The 21,040-nt window shown below is 45.3% G+C and overlaps 1 protein-coding gene and 1 long non-coding RNA gene across 2 annotated transcripts in view; one reads left to right on the top strand and one right to left on the bottom strand.

Moving 5' to 3' along the window:
- Positions 1 to 4,494: 4,494 nt before the first annotated feature.
- LOC115477827 lies at positions 4,495 to 19,909 on the top strand. The gene is made up of 3 exons (XR_003943382.1): positions 4,495 to 4,616; positions 19,836 to 19,845; positions 19,877 to 19,909. It is a non-coding gene; the product is annotated as an uncharacterized LOC115477827 (long non-coding RNA).
- The window catches only part of GLT8D2 (glycosyltransferase 8 domain containing 2), a 34,925-nt gene continuing 21,939 nt past the window's right edge, over positions 8,055 to 21,040 (bottom strand). Inside the window, exons 7-11 of the mRNA XM_030214919.1 lie at positions 18,331 to 18,415; positions 16,990 to 17,102; positions 13,700 to 13,866; positions 11,835 to 11,947; positions 8,055 to 8,671 (exon numbers count right to left, since the gene is read on the bottom strand). Of these exons, the coding sequence (XP_030070779.1) occupies positions 8,499 to 8,671; positions 11,835 to 11,947; positions 13,700 to 13,866; positions 16,990 to 17,102; positions 18,331 to 18,415 (651 nt within the window). The 3' untranslated portion in view covers positions 8,055 to 8,498. The remainder of the gene's footprint in view (positions 8,672 to 11,834; positions 11,948 to 13,699; positions 13,867 to 16,989; positions 17,103 to 18,330; positions 18,416 to 21,040) is intronic.

Raw genomic sequence — 21,040 nt, 5'->3', positions numbered from 1 at the left:
CACACAAGTACGAGAAAGATCAGTAGCCCGCAATATGAGACAAATTTTGGGAGCGTTGGAGAGCTTACATGAATCATCAACCCCGGCCTTAATAATTAGTTTTGACGCCGAGAAGGCATTTGATCGGGTTAATTGGGACTTTATGTTCGCCTCCCTGAGGGCATTTGGGATGGAAGGGTTTTTCTTACATGCCATAGAAACGTTGTACCAGGGACCTATGGCAGAGGTATGGGTAAACGGGCAAGCATCGGAAACATTCAGGATAGCCAGGGGTACCCGACAGGGATGTCCCCTCTCGCCCCTTCTGTTTGTGTTGGTGCTTGACCCTCTTATAAGAGAAATCCAGAATATGGAGGAGGTGAGAGGGGTACAGATACAGCAAACTTCCTTTAAGATCTCAGCCTTTGCTGATGACCTCTTAACTATAATACGGGATCCCCAGGTGTCTTTGCCGTCCCTACTGGACATTTTTGCTGAATTTGGGGACTACTCTGGTTTTCGTCTCAACTTAGACAAATCTGAGGTCATGACACTTCAAATGAGCGAGGGGCAGTGGGAAAATCTGTGTTGTCCACTTAAGAGAGTGGGGGAGGCGTTCAAATACTTAGGGATACAGCTCACCAAGGACCACAAGCTGCTATATAGTGCAAATGTAGAATACCTGTTAGAAGACACCAAGAGAACATTGGGAAGATGGGCAGGGCTGCCGATATCGCTGGTGGGACGCATCTCCTTGTTTAATATGGTGCTTTTCCCTAAATGGCTATACTTTTTACAGACAATTCCACTGTATCTCAAGCACCAGGAAGTGAGATCTTTACAAAAACTGCTTACAAAATTTTTGTGGGCTGGGAAACGTCCCCAGATAAGATTTTCACATCTGATGAGGCCTTGGAGAAACGGGGGGATGGGGATGCCGGATATTAAACGCTATAATGTGGCATGTTTACTGCGCCATCTAGGGGACTGGTATCTGCAGAGGGAGGATTACACCCCATTGGAGATAGAAAAGGCAAGGTGCAGCCCCTTGGGCCTGATGTATGTCTTACACGGGGCATTAAAGGACCTACCGGCAGGACTGCGGACTAGTGTTTTGGTGGGGCCTTTAAAGGCCGTATGGAAGGACTTGGCTAGGCTGTGGTCCTTCGATCCTAGATGCAGTAGATTACTACCCCTTATAGGGAATGAAGCGTTCCGTCCGGGGGATGAAAATCCTATAGTGAGTTCCTGGGGAGAAGGGGACAAAGTACTTATACATTACTGGTTGGAGCCCAGCGGTAAGCTTAAAACAATGGCCGAACTAAACCTAGATGTAGCAGATTGGGGGGTATGTTTTGCATATGAACAGCTTAGACACTATATAGCTTCACTCCCCCGTGCTGCACTTGGTGTTGATTTGTCCACTAAGATGGGGGAATTATTTGAGACGACAACAGAGGACCCTATCTCGATATCAGTATTACATAAAAGGTTGTTAATGGCTAGACCACAGGGAGACCTTACACGAGTGGCAGCAACATGGTCAGCTGACATACAAAAAAGGATCATCCCGGGAGATTTGTTGAAGGGGTGGAGGGGAGTCCTGAAATGGACGCAAAACGCAAACCTTCGAGAATGCCAGGTCAGAGTGATCTACAGGGCTTATACCTCTCAGTCGCGTCTGTGTCAGATGAGATATATAGAATCTGCCACATGCAGACGCTGTAATGCGCCAGACAATAACTTCTACCATGCTTTTTGGAAGTGCCCAGCTATAACAGCCTTCTGGACAAGAATAGTTAAATATTTAGAAAAAATAGGAGGGAAAAAGGTTACTCAGCAGCCTACGACCATTTTGTTGGGTTGCCATGCGCCAGTAGAGGGGGGTACGAGATACCAGAATATAATGGCCCATAAGGCGTTTTTGGTGGGCATGAAGTGCATACTTGTTAACTGGACGCAAGAAATGAACCCCTCCTTCTGGCAATGGAGGAATCGCTTACATGACTTACTTATGATGGAGCTCCGGGACTCCCTGCTTAACCCTCGGACACAAGGCTATTTTTTCCTTACCTGGGAAGGTTATATTAACACCCTGTCTCATAGGGCGAGGAGCCACATTATTAATAAACTTGGAGCATTGTCTAAAGTTCCACCGGCAACTAATGGGAATTAAATGGGAATAGAGATCTTTTTCTACCAACCCTTTAGCAACTGACAAGACGGTAGAACAGACCATGGCTGGGGGGGGGGGAGGGGGGAGGGAGGGTTTAGGGAGGGGGGCAGGAGAGGAGACTGTTTTATTTGGAGTTCTATTAGTCCTTTCTCAGGGTGAAATGGATATCCTCCGTAGGGGGGTAGGGGGGCCATCAGAGCACAGGCCCCCTGGCTCGCCTGTGGAGGGGTATGAGCCCATATAGTAAGGTTTGATCTTAATTTGAGGCTTTGTGGCTGCACAGTTGACACAGGCAGGTGGTTATAATTTGGGGGGCCCAGCGTTTGAACACACGGTGTCAATTGGCAGTAAGGAAAGTTGGGGGGAAAGGGAGGGGGAGAATTTGTTGTTATTAGAGGTTGATGATAACATGTTAGTTAATAATATAGGAGGGGGGGGGGATAAAGTAAAAAGATTAATGGAGATAAGCAATATCGTATAATTTCAATACTTGGTGTGTGTTGATTGTTTGTAGAGACATTTACAAGATGTAACCACCATTTTTGAGCATTATTTCTGTGCTTCATTAATAAAAATGTTGAAACCTAAATGGTGCACACAAATCAAGAACACACCTAAATTTGTGCACACAATTTTTGGCAACCTTTATAGAATCAGGAGGTAAATGCAAATGAGTGCATGTTAATAAATCTAGCCCTTAGCTTACGTGGTTTGGGGGCAAGGAGATAGCTTCTGTACCTGAATAATAACTTACCTTGACCTCGGATTTAGAAAGACAAGTAATTAAGGGGCCCTTTTACTAATGCTTAGTGTGCATCCTATTTTATACCTATGGGCTACATGACACTTGGTATACACTAATGTTTGTTAGCATGTAGCACCCCTGTTTACTAATCCACGCTAGCAGCTGTCGTGCTCTAATGCCAACACAGCCCATTCACTTTGAACGGACTATGTGGGCATTGCCGTGCAGCTTAATAAACAGGGGGGTAAGTTTTAGTAAAGGGGCCCCATAATACCAAAAGAGATCCACTTTACGTGCTATCTAAGCCACGTAAGAGAAAAAAAAATGGAAACTACCATTGAGAATGATTGTAGAGGGCTCGTTGATTTTAACATACTTATTAACAGACCTACTTATTTGGGCAAGCTTACCCTAAAGATCCAGTCCTGCATCCGTGATTCCTGGACTACAAATCCTTTCAAGATTTTGTGAACTCATAGTAACATAGTAGATGACGGCAGAAAAAGACCTGCACGGTCCATCCAACAAGATAAACTCATATGTGCTACTTTTTGTGTATACCCTACCTTGATTTGTACCTGTCCTCTTCAGGGCACATCTTGCCCCTGTAACTTTACGCCATCCATATCCCTTTCACTTAATTGTACTTTACTGTATGTTTCCTAAATGTTGTAAGCCACGTTGAGCCTGCCAGTGGTGGGAAAATGTGGGGTATAAATTATATAAAATAAATAAATAAATATAAACTGCTACCAAAGCAATCTGTAAGAAATCAAACAGGATCTGGAACAAATCACATTTACCATTTTTATTGCAAAACTGATCATAGTTTTACATATTGAATGTATGCCCAAGCAAAATTAAATAAATAGTTCAAAGCTAATTTGCTTAAAAACACCAGGGTATGCCATAAATTCTTAAAAACAGTCATCTTATAAATTTCTTTCCTTACTAATAATTCCTATGCACAAGGCTGGGCTGTATGGCCCCTAACATCGGTGCACTTCATGCTCTGTTTTCTAAAACCCTGATGTTTTTAACAAATGCATATGTCAGTTTGTATGTATCTGTAACCATTCTAGTACTTCCTACTGGGAGAATGATGTTATATACTGACTAACTACTTCTCTCTGTTTTGAGTAAATCAATGTCAATATCTTCTCATTCTTCCATTAATGAGGAAAGATCAGCATGGTTTCCAAAGCTGGTAGTAGCACTAAATGGCAGAAATATAAGACCAGAATGCAGTGGCATCGCGAGGGCAGCTGAGACCCGGGGCAGGTCGCCGCTGCGCACCCCCCCCCCCGGGTACAGTGCGACGCACCCTCCCCCCTCCGTAGCGCACACACCCCCCCCCCCCCCACGAGAACATACTTGGAAGGCGGTGAGGGGCGGGCGGGAGAGCCAATCCGCCGAGTGCACGCCACTGGGGGGTGTCGACGCCTCGCTGGTTCCTTGCTCTCTCTGCCCTGGAACAGGAAGTAACCTGTTCCGGGGCAGAGAGAGCAAGGAACCAGCGAGGCGCCAACACCCTCAGCGGTGTGCACCTGGGGCGGACCGCCCCACCGCCCCCCCCCCCCCCCCACTTCCTAGGCCACTGCCAGAATGATGGCCAGGGTTGTACCTGTGACTGTGTGGGTTAACCCTCCTTTAAAGTCTTTAGAGTTGTAAGTAATGCTTGGTGCAGCCCAGTGGCATAGCCACAGGTGGGCCTGGGTGGAACAGTAGCACACGTTTAGCGGTAGCTGGTGGGGATCCCAAGCTCGGCCAGCTGAAGACTTACCCCCTGACGGTAACAAAAGTGCTACTCTCCACAATACCGGCACCTGAGCATGCTCATTTTTCAGCACATGCCTGCTACAGCCTGCTAAGGTGGCAAGAAGCGTTTTTCCGTGAGTTGAGATATTATTTTGGTGGCGGTTGGGGTTGGGGGGAGAACACTTGGTGCCCACCCACTTCTTGCCTAGGCCAACCCAAAATCTGTTGTCTGGCTACGCCCCTGGTGCAGTCTATCCCGGGCAAGATGGTGGAGGCTATTATTAAGAATAAAATTGCAGAGCATATACAAAAACATGGACTGATGAGACAAAGTCAGCACGGATTTAGTGAAGGGAAGTCTTGCCTCACCAATCTAATGCATTTTTTTGAGGGGGTAAGCAAACATGTGGACAATGGGGAGCCGGTTGATATTGTATATCTGGATTTTCAGAAGGCGTTTGACAAAGTGCCGCACGAAAGACTCCTGAAGAAATTGCTGAGTCATGGAATCGGAGGTAGGGTATTATTATGGATTAAGAACTGGTTGAAAGATAGGAAGCAGAGAGTAGGATTGCGTGGCCAGTATTCTCAGTGGAGGAGGGTAGTTAGTGGGGTCCCGCAGGGGTCTGTGCTGGGTCCGTTGCTTTTTAATGTATTTATAAATGACCTAGAGATGGGAATAACTAGTGAGGTAATTAAATTCGCCGATGACACAAAATTATTCAGGGTCGTCAAGTCGCAGGAGGAATGTGAACGATTACAGGAGGACCTTGCGAGACTGGGAGAATGGGCGTGCAAGTGGCAGATGAAGTTCAATGTTGACAAGTGCAAAGTGATGCATGTGGGTAAGAGGAACCCGAATTATAGCTACGTCTTGCAAGGTTCCGCGTTAGGAGTTACGGATCAAGAAAGGGATCTGGGTGTCGTCGTCGATGATACGCTGAAACCTTCTGCTCAGTGTGCTGCTGCGGCTAGGAAAGCGAATAGAATGTTGGGTGTTATTAGGAAGGGTATGGAGTCCAGGTGTGCGGATGTTATAATGCCGTTGTATCGCTCCATGGTGCGACCGCACCTGGAGTATTGTGTTCAGTACTGGTCTCCGTATCTCAAAAAGATATAGTAGAATTGGAAAAGGTACAGCGAAGGGCGACGAAAATGATAGTGGGGATGGGACGACTTTCCTATGAAGAGAGGCTGAGAAGGCTAGGGCTTTTCAGCTTGGAGAAGAGACGGCTGAGGGGAGATATGATAGAAGTGTATAAAATAATGAGTGGAATGGATCGGGTGGATGTGAAGCGACTGTTCACGCTATCCAAAAATACTAGGACTAGAGGGCATGAGTTGAAGCTACAGTGTGGTAAATTTAAAACGAATCGGAGAAAATTTTTCTTCACCCAACGTGTAATTAGACTCTGGAATTCGTTGCCGGAGAACGTGGTACGGGCGGTTAGCTTGACGGAGTTTAAAAAGGGGTTAGATAGATTCCTAAAGGACAAGTCCATAGACCGCTATTAATGGACTTGGAAAATTCCGCATTTTTAGGTATAACTTGTCTGGAATGTTTTTACGTTTGGGGAGCGTGCCAGGTGCCCTTGACCTGGATTGGCCACTGTCGGTGACAGGATGCTGGGCTAGATGGACCTTTGGTCTTTCCCAGTATGGCACTACTTATGTACTTATGTACTTATGTACTCTATAACCTTTTTTTCTTTAAAGCGTGAAAATTAAATTTTACTTGTGTGGAAACGCTTTATACCTTTATTCCATTTCAGGCCATATCTGGAACCTCTGTGTTTTCCCCACACTGTTTTTAATTCAGTCACTGTTTTCATCCCCAACACTTCCCACGGAAAAGCATTCCGGGCATTCAGCACCCTCCCTATAAAAACTATTTCCTGATGTTGCTTTTAAAAATTTCCCTCCTGGCAACTTTATTTCATGCTTTCTAGTTCTACAACCTCCATTTGTTGGAAAAGGCTGTTTTGTTTCGTAATATCTTTCAATAAATGTTTGTATTGATATCTCCCCTGTTCCTCCTCTCCTCCAGGATATACGTATTTAAGTATCTTCAAATCATTTTCTGGTACAAACCCCATACCATTTTGTGCACTTTCCTCTGAAAAGCTTTGAATCCTTTACATCCTTGACAAGACATAATGGCCTCCAAAAGTGGACACAATACTTCAAATGCAGTCTCACTAATGACTTGTGCAGGGGACATTGTCACTTTATTTATTCTGCAGATTACACCCCCTCTCAATTCAGCCAAGCTACTTCTGGCCTTGGCTACCACCTTGACACAATAGTGTTCAGGATCTTAAGTTGGTGAAACAATCACCCCAAGGTCTCTTTCCTAGTCCAGGCACTTAAGCCTCACCTCATATCAGATAAAGCTCCTTTGGAAGCTACACCACAACTTCATTACTCTCTGTTTCTTCACATTAAAGCTTAACTGCCAAGCATTAGCCCAAGCTTCTTATGCTTTAAGGAGTTCTTTTACTAAGGCACACTAATGGAATTAGCATACGCTAAATGCTAAGACACCTATTATCAGGGCTTTTTTTTGAGGGGGTACTGAGTACCGGCACCTTTTCCATTGTCTGCTAAAACTGACCCATGGTCCCCAAGTTTTAATGAAAGAGCTCAGGCTCTAAACGCAAATTCTGCCTTCTGTGACTGGTTGCAGGGGGCCTGGCAATTGTGGGGTGTGTCCCTCAGTGATCACCCCACCCCTGAAAGGTGGCCTGGCATTTAAGTACCAGCACCTTTTTCGCTAGAAAAAATGCACTGCCTATTATACTCCTATGGGTGTCTTATCATTTACCCCCTGGATTTTATATGGCGTGCCTAGCATTCCACGCCGAGATCCAAGTGGATTCTATAACTGGGTAACTTAATTGGCTTAACAATCAGCGTTAACAATACTTAAGCAATAATGAGCACTTATTGACAATTAGAATTTACGCACACAAATTGCTAAGTGTATCCTGTAATGCACTGTGCCTAAATTTTAATGCATGCAGGCAAAAAGGGGCACGGTTATAGGTAGGGAAACAGGTGTTTTGTGGGTGTTCCAAAATTTACATGCGTAATTATAGAATATGGCTCAGTGTGCCTAAATCTATGCGCCGGGATTTATGCCATGTTTTTCTTGATGTAAATGGGTTCTCATAGTTTTATTCGCTGAGAAACCAACTACGTATATTCTAAATACCATGCCAAAATCTAGGTGCCGCTTATAGAATATGCTTAGGCGGAAATGTTTTCTGCGCCATATACAGAATCCCCCCTTAGCGTGCGCTAATCATAAGCGCACACTTCATCCATTAATGTGCCTTAGTAAAAGGGCCCCTATGTTATTTTTCTTCTGTGTTTGCATTTCAGTCCACCATGTCGGCATGGTGCTAAGTGCGGAAGTGTGGTCACAGTTCTCTTGTTCCAGAATGTTCTGAGCTTCCTCGGTAACTAATTGATTTCTTTTTGTCTGTGGCCTTTTAATAAGCCCAATGGAAGAAGGGGGCTAGACCACAGCCAAGAAGATTAGCTATGAGATGTTTTAGCATGTTCATCTTATTTGCCATTTTTCAGAACAAAAATCCTCATTATATTTTCTGCTGGGATGTTAAGCAGGATGCAGTTGAGGTAATATAGAAAAAGGACTTCACTGTGTCCCTATCTCTTAAATCATTTTTTTTTAAGTAAACTGATGATCTTCCCGATTGAAGTCTTGGTTTTCTTTACAAAAGTAAAAATTCAGTCCATTGTAGATTACATGGATTGTCACTTTTCATCATTTATACAGGGATACGTAGGCATAAATTAATCTTCTTTCCGTCATTATCAGTGCTTGGGGCGTACCAGTTTGAATTGCCCTGTGGGGTCGGGAATATACCAGCTTTCCCATATTTCAGCATGAATGCTGGGAGAGTCCCAAGGTTTATATCTGCCATTCCAATGAAGTAATTTGGCCTCTTGCAGAAAACGTTCAGAGTATCTAGCATCTGGACTCCACCCTTTAAATGAAAAGACAAAAGACTGATGAGATCTTTCTGTAAAGGAATTTTCTTAACTGGGCATGTTACTTAATCCTCCACTGCCTCAGGTACACAATTAGGTCTTCTTTTACAAAGCAGCGCTAGCGATTCCTGCATGGCAAAGAGAGGAAACTCATTCAATTCCTATGGGCTTCCTCTCATTGTTGCGCAGCTTTGTAAAAGATGCCTTTCAATTGTAAGCCTTCCAGGTATAGGAAAATACCTAGGGCCCTGTTTATTAAGCCGTGCTAGCGTTTTTAGTGTGCACTAAATGTTAGTCACCCATATGTTTCTAGGGGCAACAGCATTTAGCGCATGCTAAAAACACTAACGCACCCTTACTGCTGCTTAATAAGCAGGGCCCCCTAGTGTACTTGAATGTTTCATGCCTTAAACTACTACTGAAAAAGGCATGAGCTAATTCATAATCCTTTACTCATCCCCCTTTCACCTTCAGCCAAAACTCCACATTTTTAACATTTTCTTTTAATTGAAAGAGGCCCATCTCCCTTGCATTTAACATCATCAAGGTTTGTAAAATGTGAACTGAACCCATATACATTTCCTGAAAATTAAAAAAAAAAAACTAAAAATATTAAAAATGTTCATCTTTTATTTATAATTTCAAAGCAAATCTATTAGATTATTTCTCTCTATTTACTTAGGGATCCCTTTACTAAGCTGCAGTAAAAAGTGACCACAGCACACCCTTAGCTGCTAAGAATATTTTTGCCACAGCTAGAAAATGGCCAATTTTCCTTTTATCTGAATTAAGGGCCAAGCACTAATTTTGCCATTATTATGTGGCCATTAAAAAATAGAAGAGAGCAACGGATATGTTTCCAGCTTATACAGAGGAGACGTTCCTTGACACAGCGACTTGTGCGAAACATGATTTCATGTCAGATTAAAGATGTCTCCGAGATGAATGATTACTTGTGAAAACAAGAATAAAATGTTGAAAAACATGGATCAATGACTAATACATGCCCACCATAATGAATTACCTGGCTTAAAAGTATATAGCCTGAATGGTGGAGACATGATTATCTGAGGGATCCAATACTCAGAACCCTTAAAGTGCTATATACAAGACATTGGTAAGGATTAATTGGAGCTAGGTATTGATAAGGATTAGTTAATAACCCTCTCCACTAAGGTTGAAACGATACTGTTTAAATTGGACATTAAAGAATATTAGCATGTGCTAACTTACCAACACCTATTTTGTAGGTGATGAAGGTTCACATGCTAATCCTGCACTAATCAGCATACGGTAATATACATGCACTGATTAGTGCAGAAATGCTTATTCTCCAACCCCGCCAGACACACCCCCTCTCAGAAAAATATTTTTAGCATGTGTTTTGCATGCACAGATCCAAACCTTACCACAGGACACCTAAGCATGTCCCACGGTAAGCCATTTTAACCCGCCATAAGCAGGTTTGTAGTTGTACCTGGGGTGTTCAACTTCGGTTTTAGAGGGCCACAACCCAGTTGGGTTTTCAGGATTTTCCCAACAAATATGCATGAGATCTATTTACATACACTTCCTCTATTGTATGCAAATAGATCTCATGCATATTCATTGAATCCTATACTACATAGTAACATAGTAGATGACAGCAGAAAAAGACCTGCGTGGTCCATCCAGTCTGCCCAAGAAGATAAATTCATATGTGCTACTTTTTTATTTGTACTGTCCTCTTCAGGGCACAGACCGTATAAGTGTGCATCCCTAAATGACAGCCAATAACTGGAAGATCTCTCCTCTCCGTCCATGTTCCTGTTCTATTGTAATCCTTAAGTGCTGGATTTACCCTGGAGTTCCCTACCACTAGCTATAAAGGAGGCAATTGGCCAGTGGCGTACCAAGGGGGGGGGGGTGGTCCGCCCCGGGTGCACGCGGCTGGAGGGGTGCCGTGCGCCGGTCAACGTCGTTAGTTTCCATGCTCCCTCTGCCCCGGAACAGGAAGTAACCTGTTCCGGGGCAGAGGGAGCATGGAAACGAATGACGCTGACCGGTGCGCGGCACACCCCCAGCGGCGTGCACCTGGGGTGAGGGGATTCTTTCACCGGGGTGAGGGGGGTGTTCTTTCACCGTGGGGGTCACGCTGCATGGGGGGGCGCTGCACATCGGCGATCCGCCCCGGGTGTCAGCGCCCCTAGGAACGCCACTGCAATTGGCAATTGTACAGGACTTAGATGCTGTGTACACATGTACATGGTTGATTTATGTATGTAAGTTGTCCTTGTGTATAATGGTAGCTTTACAGGAAGGTGCTAGTTCGATGCGTATGGCTCCTTAATCAGTTCCCCACAGAAGTGCAGGTTTACCAAATCTGCCACTTATGTGTACCAGCCACCTCATCATGGCTCTCCATTTTTTAAAATGCTTGTTATAAAATGACACCAAATAATTGTGCTTCTTTGGCAGCACTATACACCAGTGGTGTAGCGAGGGCGGCTGACACCCGGAGTGGGTCGCTGCTGCGCACTCCACCCCTGGGTGCAGCATGGCACACCCCCCCCCTCGGTGCGCGCACCCTCCCTTCGGAGCGCATTCTTACCACTGGCACTCCGCCCCGAGTGCACGTCGTCACTGGGAGCTGCATCGGCTCCGCTGGTTCCCTGCTCTCTCTGCCCCGGAACAGGAAGTAACCTGTTCCGGGGCAGAGAGAGCAGAGAACCAGTGGAGTCGACACCCCCCCCCCCCCCAGCAGCGTGCACTCGGGGCGGACCGCCCCACCGCCCCCCCTTCCTACACCACTGCTATACACATTTTAGAAAAAGTTCCAAATTCACAGAAGAAATGGATCCTCAGAAGCTTAGCAGAGATTGGGTGGCAGAACCGGTAGTTGGGAGGTGGGGCTAGTGATTGGGGGCGGGGCTAGTGCTGTGCAGACTTCTACGGTCTGTGCCCTGAAAATGGTAGATACAAATCAAGGTCAGGTATACATATAAAGTAGCACATATGAGTTTATCTTGTTGGGCAGACTGGATGGACCGTACAGGTCTTTTTCTGCCGTCACCTACTTTGTTACTATGTATGTATACGATGCTAGCATTGTTTTAAAAGCACAGACCTAAATGTTTTCTGATGTTTTCCTCCAAATATTTCAAACTGCAACAAACTTACCCAGATGCCTTATGTGCCACATAGGATCGATACTGGAATGCAGTCCATAAAATACTATGAGCATGGGAGGGGTGGCCACACCTCCACCAAGGGTGCTGCTATAGAGGTTATCACTATGGAAAAGATAAATAAATAAAAGATTTCAAAGTTCAGAATAAATTATTGTTAGGGTCTGTTCTGAATGGAGAATAAAAAGACCTGCACACCAGGGGCGTAGCTATGTGGGGCCATGGGGGCCTGGGCCCCCGTAGATTTGGCCCCTGGACCCCCCTGCCAATGACCCTCTTGACCCCCCTCCCGCCGCCAACCCGCCGTCACCTACCTTTGCTGGCGGGGGACCCCAACCCCCGCCAGCCGAGGTCCTCCTCTTCCTTCGTTCTGTTTCCGAGTCTGATGCCCTGCACATACAACGTGCAGGACGTCAGACTCAGAAACAGAATGAAGGAAGAAGAGGACCTCGGCTGGCGGGGGTTGGGGTCCCCTGCCAGCAAAGGTAGTCGACGGCGATGGCGGCGGGAGGGGGGGATCGAGAGGGTCAGCGGCGGGGGGGGGGGGGGTTCAAGGTGGTGGTGGCAACGGGGGGGGGGGGGTCAGCAATGGCAGGGGGGGTCGGTGGTGCGGGGGGGGGGGCTAAAATGTGCCCCCTCACCTCAGGCTCTGGACCCCCCTTCCCGCCTAAGTCTGGCTACGCCCCTGCTGCACACACAGAAAGTCACTCCACCAATCTCCAGGAACCTTCCTTTCCTCGGCAGCTGAAACTACACGTGCTGTTAGATGGCTTGCATACTTTCCTTGCAGAATAGACAATGTGCCAAGTCAGTGCATGCACTTCTCCGTTTGGGGCAGGTATAATGTGTTAATAACAAAAGCTTCTGAACAGAGGCAGTTGGAGATCCAAAGATTTTAGCGTAGTACAAACTTTCCCTTGGAACACTTAAGTACATAAGTATTGCCATACTGGGAAAGACCAAAGGTCATTCAAGCCCAGCATCCTGTTTCCAATAGTGGCCAATCTAGGTCACAAATACCTGGCAAGATCCCAAAAAAGTACAAAACATTTTATACTGCTTATCCCAGAAATAGTGGATTTTCCCCAAGTCCATTTAATAATGGTCTATGGACTTTTCCTTTAGGAAGCCGGCCAAACCTTTTTTTTAAACTCTGCTAAGCTAACCGCCAGTGGATTTAAGAATGGAAAGCAGCTTATTGTCCTTCTGTAAGAAATTGATCATTTTTTCTCCTCAGCTTTAGGATTTGTTGAATTTATTCTAACTTTGTTTTCTGTATCTTTGTATATTGTTTATAAGCCTGTAAAAGGGGAAGGGAAATGGGACTTGATATACCGCCTTTCTGAGATTTTTGCCACTACATTCAAAGCGGTTTACATATATTCAGGTACTTATTTTGTACCACATTTTGAATTACCTTTATTTAGTAAATTGATATCTAAAACCAGATCAATATTGGGTATATATACTTTTATATCCACATCGACTAGGTAATGATCAAAACATTGTTTCAAAATGTGCTTTTACTCACATGAAACAAACATTAACTTGACTTCTTTGTATCCCACAAGATAACTATTTGTACTTTATTTTGTCTTCAGTTAATGTTCTTAAGGCACACTTTTCTTGGGGTGCACTGTGTCCTACTGAAATGCATTTCTAAAATAATCTGCAACTGAAGGAGTCTTCCATATCGCTGCCCCCATCTTTCCATTACATTTTAATGTCAAACTCCCCACATATTTTCATCATCTGAGAGCTATGCGTGCCACTAAAAATACATTCTGAAATATAATATGCTCTGCAAGATAAAAAGTGTGGTGCAATCACATAACTGATTTGAACATGTGCACATACTTAGCGTTCCTCTGCATCCAGCTTTCTAATTGCCTGGTAATGCGCTGACGTTTCCACTCTGTCATATTGGCAACAATTACACCGGGATTAAAAGAACAGGAGCTGGGACTGATGCCAAGTTCTCGAATCGCCACCTTTCGGTAGTCTAGAAATCCCATGTATGTGTTCTGCAATGTAAATATATCTTTACTATAGGATGCATACATTTTTTTAAAGTGAGAACTACTGTGAGCTATTTGTTTATTTAGGGCTCTGTTTACTAAGCAGCGTTATAGGTGCATTAACATTTTTAGCGCGCGTTAACCATGTATGTGCCTACAATATCCCTATAAGCGCCTACAGCGCACTAAAAACACTAACGCATCTTAGTAAACAGCAGGGGCGTAGCCAGACAACAGATTTTGGGTGGGCCTAGTCAAGAATTGGGTGGGCACCGTGTTCTCCCCCCCCCCCCCCCCCAAAAAAAAAAAATCTCAGTTGGTGGAAAACGCTTCTTTCCACCTTGGCAGCAGGCATGCACTGAAAACTGAGCATGTGCAGGTGCTGGTGTTGTGGAGAGTAGCGTTTTCGTTACCATCAGGGGAAACTCTTCAGCTGGCGGAGCTTGGGATTACCACCAAACATGTGCTACTGTTGGGTGAAGCCCACCTGTGGCTACGCCACTGGTAAACAGGGACCTTAGACATTTATATCCCACATTATTAGAAGAAACGGGATATAATAAATAAACGTGCATGATTAGGTTTACTGCCCCATTTCAGTGTCCCAATTTCTTACTGTCACGCAGTACATATTATCACATTTATGTGCTCAAGTTCTGCTGAGTTGTGCTCCGATGGTAGTGGCAGGTATCACTAATCATACAGTTACTGTGTGCCTCTGCTTTTAATATTTATGAACTTGGAGTCTGCTCCCACTTTTTTTTCAGTAGCAGCTCAAGTCGCGTTACATTCAGATACATGGAGTATTTCCCTGTACCTGGAAGGACTACAATCTAATTTTGTACCTGAGGCAATGGAGGGTTAAGTAACTAGCCCAAGATGACAAGGAACAGCAGTGGGATTTGAACCGGGCACCAATGCCACTAGGCTAATCCTCCACTCCAATGTGAAAGCATCCTTGTGACCATAGGCAAGTCACTTAACCCTCCATTGCTCAGAACTTAAACTGTGAGCCCACTATGGACAGAGAAAGTACCTGCATAGCTTTGGTTGTAGCACAAAGGCGGTATCCCAGATCCGTGACCCTTGACTTAGCTGGTCTCTGAACTGATACTGGTTCAGACATCAGTGTGAGAAACAACATTTTTTTTCTGGATGGGTCAATACAGTGCAGTCTGTGCAATCATTTATACTTTGGTCAGTTACACAAATTCTTCCCAAGCTGCCCCTGCAGGCTGGGGGGGGGGGGGGGGGGAGGTAGAAAGAAGGTAGCCTGGAAGCCCCTTGCCCTGCAACAGCTACACAAATTCTTCCCAAGCTGCCCTTGCAGGCTGAGGAGGGGGGGGGGCAGAAAGGAAGGTAGCCTGGCAGCCCCTTTCCCAGCAACAGCTGATCAGCAAAAGGAGGCAAAGATAAACAGAACCTGTGAGTCAGCATGCACTCACAGGCCTTTGGCAGCCACCACTCCCCACTTCAGGGTCTGTGAGTGCATGCTGCCTCACAAGCTTGCCCTGACTTTCCTTCCTATTGCTGCTGCTGCTGCTGCCACCATGACCTGGACCAACCATAAAAGATAGGAGGAGAAAATGGTAGAATGGAGAGGACCCAGGAAGGGACCATAGAGGGGTTAGCGGGAGAAGCTCTGGGAAGTAGAGGGTAATAGGGAACGGGGCGGATTATGGGGAGAGCTGGAGGCCATGGGGATGGGGCTAGGAGCAGTGGTGTCACTAAACACTGGCACATGGGCCAGCATTATGAATGTTGGTCACTATATCTTGACCACTACTCTAAAAAAAGCAACATTTATAAGATGGCTACAAAAATTGAAGACAGGAAGTGGATCTCTAGAGGGGAACCTCCTACCCCCTTCTCTAGGAAGGAATCATGTGTGTGGGAGGGGGGGGGGCTCTCCAAAATTTTAGCCTGAGGTCAGTTATTTCATCTTTAGGAAACTGTCTCTGGCTTCATCATATACTATAAATGGATATCATAAAATAAATAAGAGACCAGAAGGAGAGAAGAAGCTTCATATTGGGACTCGCAAAGACGAGAGTTTATTCAAAAGCGCATCAGAGTGTTCTTGAATATAGCATTCTGTTGACTGATGTAGGACATCCGCTTACTTAATTCTTGCAGTATGAAGATGCTTGGAAGGGAAAATAAAATGTTTACTGAACATTTCTTTATTCTGTTCAGTAATTTGGTTAGTTTTATTTTAATTGTAATGACCTCCACTTTCAGACAGTCACCTTTTCCCATGCCCTCATGAATTAATTAATAATAAATTTCAACAGCAATCTGAAAAACCACAATGCCCCAATGGCTGTACATCTTTTTAACATGCACATTCAATATGAAGGGTTCTCTAAAGAAAAGGAGGAAAAGCCTTGAGAAGCTGGGTTGTCTTCAAGGAGCAGGACTTCATCATTGGCAGACCTGCCGTTGGCTTAGTTGAATGGATTTACAGATCAATAGGGCCCGTGATCCTGAAGCAGAAGCTGAGATTCGAAACACTGGCAATCATTGACCACGGTCAAGACCCAGAAAAATACGAAGAGATCGACTGACTGAAGATAAGTTTATTATACTAAGCCCTTCACCGAGATAATAACAAGTATAGTAAGCATGACGCTACATGGAGGTTTTTGCCAGTGATGAGGAAGTCCTGCTCCTTGAAGACAACCCTAAAAGTCTAGGAGCTTCTCGAAGGCTTTTCCTCCTTTAACAATCAGTGCGTTCACAGTTTCTTTAAAGAACCCTTCATATTGAATGTGCATGTTGGCAGAATAGGGATCTCACCCCCCCCCCCCCCCAGCTACTATTTTGTACATCTTTTTAAGTCATTTGCTCAGGTTAATCCAGGGGTTCTCAGGACATACCTAACCAGTCAGGTTTTCAGGACACTCACAATAAACAAGAGATAACATTGCATACAATGGAGGCAGTGCATGCAAATTTACTTTATGTGTATTCTTTGTGGATATCCTGAAAACCTAAAGGGAATAGGCGTGCTCCGAAGACTGGGTTGGGAATGGTTGAAGTATTGTACAAGGCATTGGATGGTATGTACACACTGTTCCTCTGTAGCTTCTGGTTTGAAAGACATGACACATAAGATGCAAGAACCACCTGCATGCCAACGCTTCGAACCATTTCATGAGTAGATGGTAAATCGCAGTCATCTGAAAAAGCAGCAACATGCCCGGGGGCTATCTTGGTCTCGTACAGTTCTTGAATGTCACCTAGTTGCAGAATCACAGCAAATGACACAAAAAGTACAGTTTAATGGTTGAGTTGCTCTGGGATCAAGATTTAGATGATTTATCCTTTGAACATTGGGAACCGACTGGATTTATTGTAGTATTTAAATTTCCCAAGCTGCTGACTGCATACATTTTAAGGTGAACAATTTGTCCTGCTAAAAGGTATGTGGTTATTTTAAGGAAGGGTAAGAACATGCTGTGGGTGTAGCCAACCGTTAATCGAATAGCACTGATAACCAACCAAAGGGATCATCTTAACCAGTTACTACCGAATAACTGATTATTAGTCCAATGGGGAAAGGGTGGGGCCTCTGGTTGTGATTCCCATCAGACTTGTTCTAGGACCATCCTTATACATAAAAACATAGAAAATGAGGCAGATAAAGACTATGAGGCTCATTTTCAAAGCACTTAGCCTCCCAAAGTTCCATAGAAACCTATGGAACTTAGCCTCCCAAAGTGCTTTGAAAATATGCCTCTATATGACCTATCCAGTATACTATATATCCAGAATATGAATACAGGATATACAGGTAAAGTCTGACCCTCAAAAAAAAAACAACACACACACACACATTTTTCAAGAGCAGGCAGAACAACAAAAAAAAAAGAAAAAAAAAAAAGAGGTATATTGTTCATAGTGAATAAATGAGATATTAAAAGAATGCATTTGCCTCAGGGGCGTAGCCAGACAGCAGATTTTGGGTGGGCCTAGTCAAGAAGTGGGTGGGCACCAAGTGTTCTCTTCCTCCCCCCCCCCCCCCCCCCTCCCAATGCGATGAGGCCAGTATCAGCAGCTTAGGAAGCTTAGACTGCTGAAATGGAAAGCAGTGTTTTCAACACCATCAGGGGGAAGTCTTTAGCTGGCGAAGCTTGGGATCCCCACTAGCTAGCACTAAATATGTGCTGCTATTGGGTGGGCCTGAGCCCTAAGTGGATGGGCCCCGGCCCACCCAGGCCCACCTGTGGCTACGCCACTGATTTGCCTGGTAATAAAGAAAAGCACTCCAGCAATATTAGGGAGGGAAAAAGTAATGAAAAAGGCAAGTTGGTGTTTTGAGGGACTGAGGTAATGATGCTACCACTGGTGCAGATGTCCTGGTGCTCTGTAGTGCTCTAAGTCTTAGGTCCAGGCTATGTTCAGATGTAGGGTTGTAGAACATAAGCGTCTATAGTAAACCCTCTCTAAAGAGCAGAAATAGCTCACCTTGTACAATGATATCATCATCCAGGTATATGACTCTCTCATGTTTGTGGATAAGCAGGGGAAGGTAAAATCGAACAAAGTTCAGCTGTTCCAAGATAAAAGATAAAATATAATGGTATGATTTCTTCATGTGTCACCATCTTAACAGAGCAGTCTCATTTCCTTCCATCAGGATTCCTGCCTTTCTCTGGGCAGACATACAATGAGTTTTAAGGGCTTAGTTGTGTCTCACTTTCTGTCTGCATGGACAGGAGAATGTTAAGCATTTTCTCCTTACAACACACACTAATACCTGAAGACCAGGGTCACATGAAGGGGTCCAGTGTTATTTTGGGTTTTGTTTTTTTTACTGCCCAATGCATTGCTTCCTAAACCTGGTCCTGGAGGCACCCCAGCCAGACAGGTTTTCAGGATACCCACCATGAATATTCATGAGAGAGGTTTGCATGCAGTGGAGTCAGTGCATGCAGATCTCTCTCATGAATATTCATTGTGGGTATCCTGAAAACCTGTCTGGCTGGGGTGCCTCCAGGACCAGGTTTGGGAACCACTGGCCCAATACATACTGGGCCCGATATTCAAAGCCATTTAACCAGGCAGGAGATGCTCCTACCCAGTTAAATGTCATTCAGCACCCTGGCCACCAATATTCAGTGGCACTTAACTTGGCAGTGCTGCTCTACATCAGCTCTGACCACCACAGCACTGTCCAGGTAGTTCCGGGGATGGTCTGTGGGCGGAGCTTAGATGAAGCCAGTGCTTAATCGGACTGTGCTGATATTTACTCCGCTAACCAGTTAAGTAAGTTTATAGAGTTAGGTCACCAAAAAGGCTGTCTAACTATCTGCCAGGCTAGGTGAATATTGACTGGTACATGGTTAGCTTCAGGGTGGCTGCTGGGACCTGGATATTCAATGCCAGTGCCTGGACATGATCTGGAATTTACAAATCTAGGTTCAGTTCAGCCCACAGCGGTCAGTGACTTGAAAAACACTGTCCACCACAGGTTGATTACAGAGGTCTACTCTGAAATAACTGTCCTTCTTCAATGTTGGTCACGTTTCTGGAAAGATCTGACTAACATACGGACTCCATGCTGACTGATTGATCAATTTCGCTCTCTTTCTCCACCTTCAACTTTCTATTGAAAAACTGGGGTCAGATTTATCTTTCAACAACTAATATATTTTGTTTGCCTCAGCGGTGCTACTCATTGAACTTCACTGTAATCAATGAGTTTTCCAGCACCCACCTCCTCAATCGACAAATCAATACGAACAAGTGCTTACGATTGTTTTGCATACTGAAATATTACTAAATAACCTCCACAATCACAAATTCCGGTAAAACTGGCATTACAGTGCAAAAAGGGGACAGTCCTTGAGACAGCTGGGTACAGCAAAACATGAATGTTGGACGATTTAGTCCCTGACCGACAATTTCTTTCATCATTAGATGAAAGTTTCATTAAGAGATAAGTGTATGTGACAGTGGCGTAGCCACAGGTGGGCCTGGGTGGGCCAGGGCCCACCCATTTAGGGCTCAGGCCCACCCAACAGTAGCACACATTTAGTGGTAGGGGTAGGGCCAGCTGAAGACTTCCCCCTGATGGTAACGAAAACGCTACTCTCCATGATACTGGCACCTGAGCATGCTCATTTTTCAGCGCATACCTGCTGCAGACTGTCAAGGTGGATAGATATTTGTTTTGGTGGTTGGGGGGAGGGGGAACACTTGGTGCCCACCCACTTCTTGCCTAGGCCCACCCAAAATCTGTTGTCTGGCTACGCCCCTGGTATGTGATTTAAGAAACTATCTAGATTGTGAAGGCTATCTAGTAACATTTTAGATAGTGGGTGCTGGAAATTTCATTGATTACAGTGAAGTTCAATGAGTAACACCGCTGAGGCAAACAAAATATATTTGTTGTTAAAAGATATATTCTGGTATTTTAGAATACTATCACGTATGTGCATATCTGTGCACATACCCACATAAGTTCCAGCAAGGCGCCTAAGCACGTTTCTGCAAATACCCACTAAACGTGTATCTGCAAGGGGGCGTACACAAGGGTGAAGCATAGGTGGGCACAGGCAGGGCCGCCGAGAGACTAGGCCGGGCCTGGGGCAAGGCTGCTCTGCCTCCGCCCCCCCCCCTTGCCCCCGTCGCTTACCCTGCTGCTGCAGTCCGCGGTCTCACCTGCCTGCCTCCATGGCTCCGGGCCCCCTGCATTCAAAGCGGCAGTCGCAGATCGCCTCTCTTTGGGCCCTCCCTCCCTGTGTCCCACCCTCGTCTGGTGTAACTTCTGGTTTCCGTGAGGGCGGGACACAGGGAGGGAAGGCCCGAAGGGAGGCGATCTGTGACTGCCGCTTCGAATGCAGGGGGCCCGGAGCCGAGGAGGCAGGCAGGTGAGACCGGGGACTGCAGCGCCAGCGCCGGGGCCCCCCTTGGAGGCCCGGGCCTGGGGAATTTTGCCCTCCCTCTTGGCAGCCCTAGGCATAGGTGAGGTTCCCGCTTACACATATGTCTTACAGAATACTGTAAGTTATGTGTGTCCCTGCCACATTTAGGTCCCCCAGAGGGCGGCTACTAAAATGGTCAGTGGTGTTCATCATAAAGTGTACAGAGACAGACTTAAAGATCTCAATACGCATACTCTGGAAGAAACGCAGGAGATGGAAGATATGATTGAGACATTTAAATACATATG

This window comes from Microcaecilia unicolor, chromosome 9 (genome assembly GCF_901765095.1).
Source record: "Microcaecilia unicolor chromosome 9, aMicUni1.1, whole genome shotgun sequence".
Taxonomy (NCBI): domain Eukaryota; kingdom Metazoa; phylum Chordata; class Amphibia; order Gymnophiona; family Siphonopidae; genus Microcaecilia; species Microcaecilia unicolor.
The sequence above is the reverse complement of the archived record's forward strand: the minus strand, read 5'-3'. Positions and strand labels throughout refer to the sequence as shown.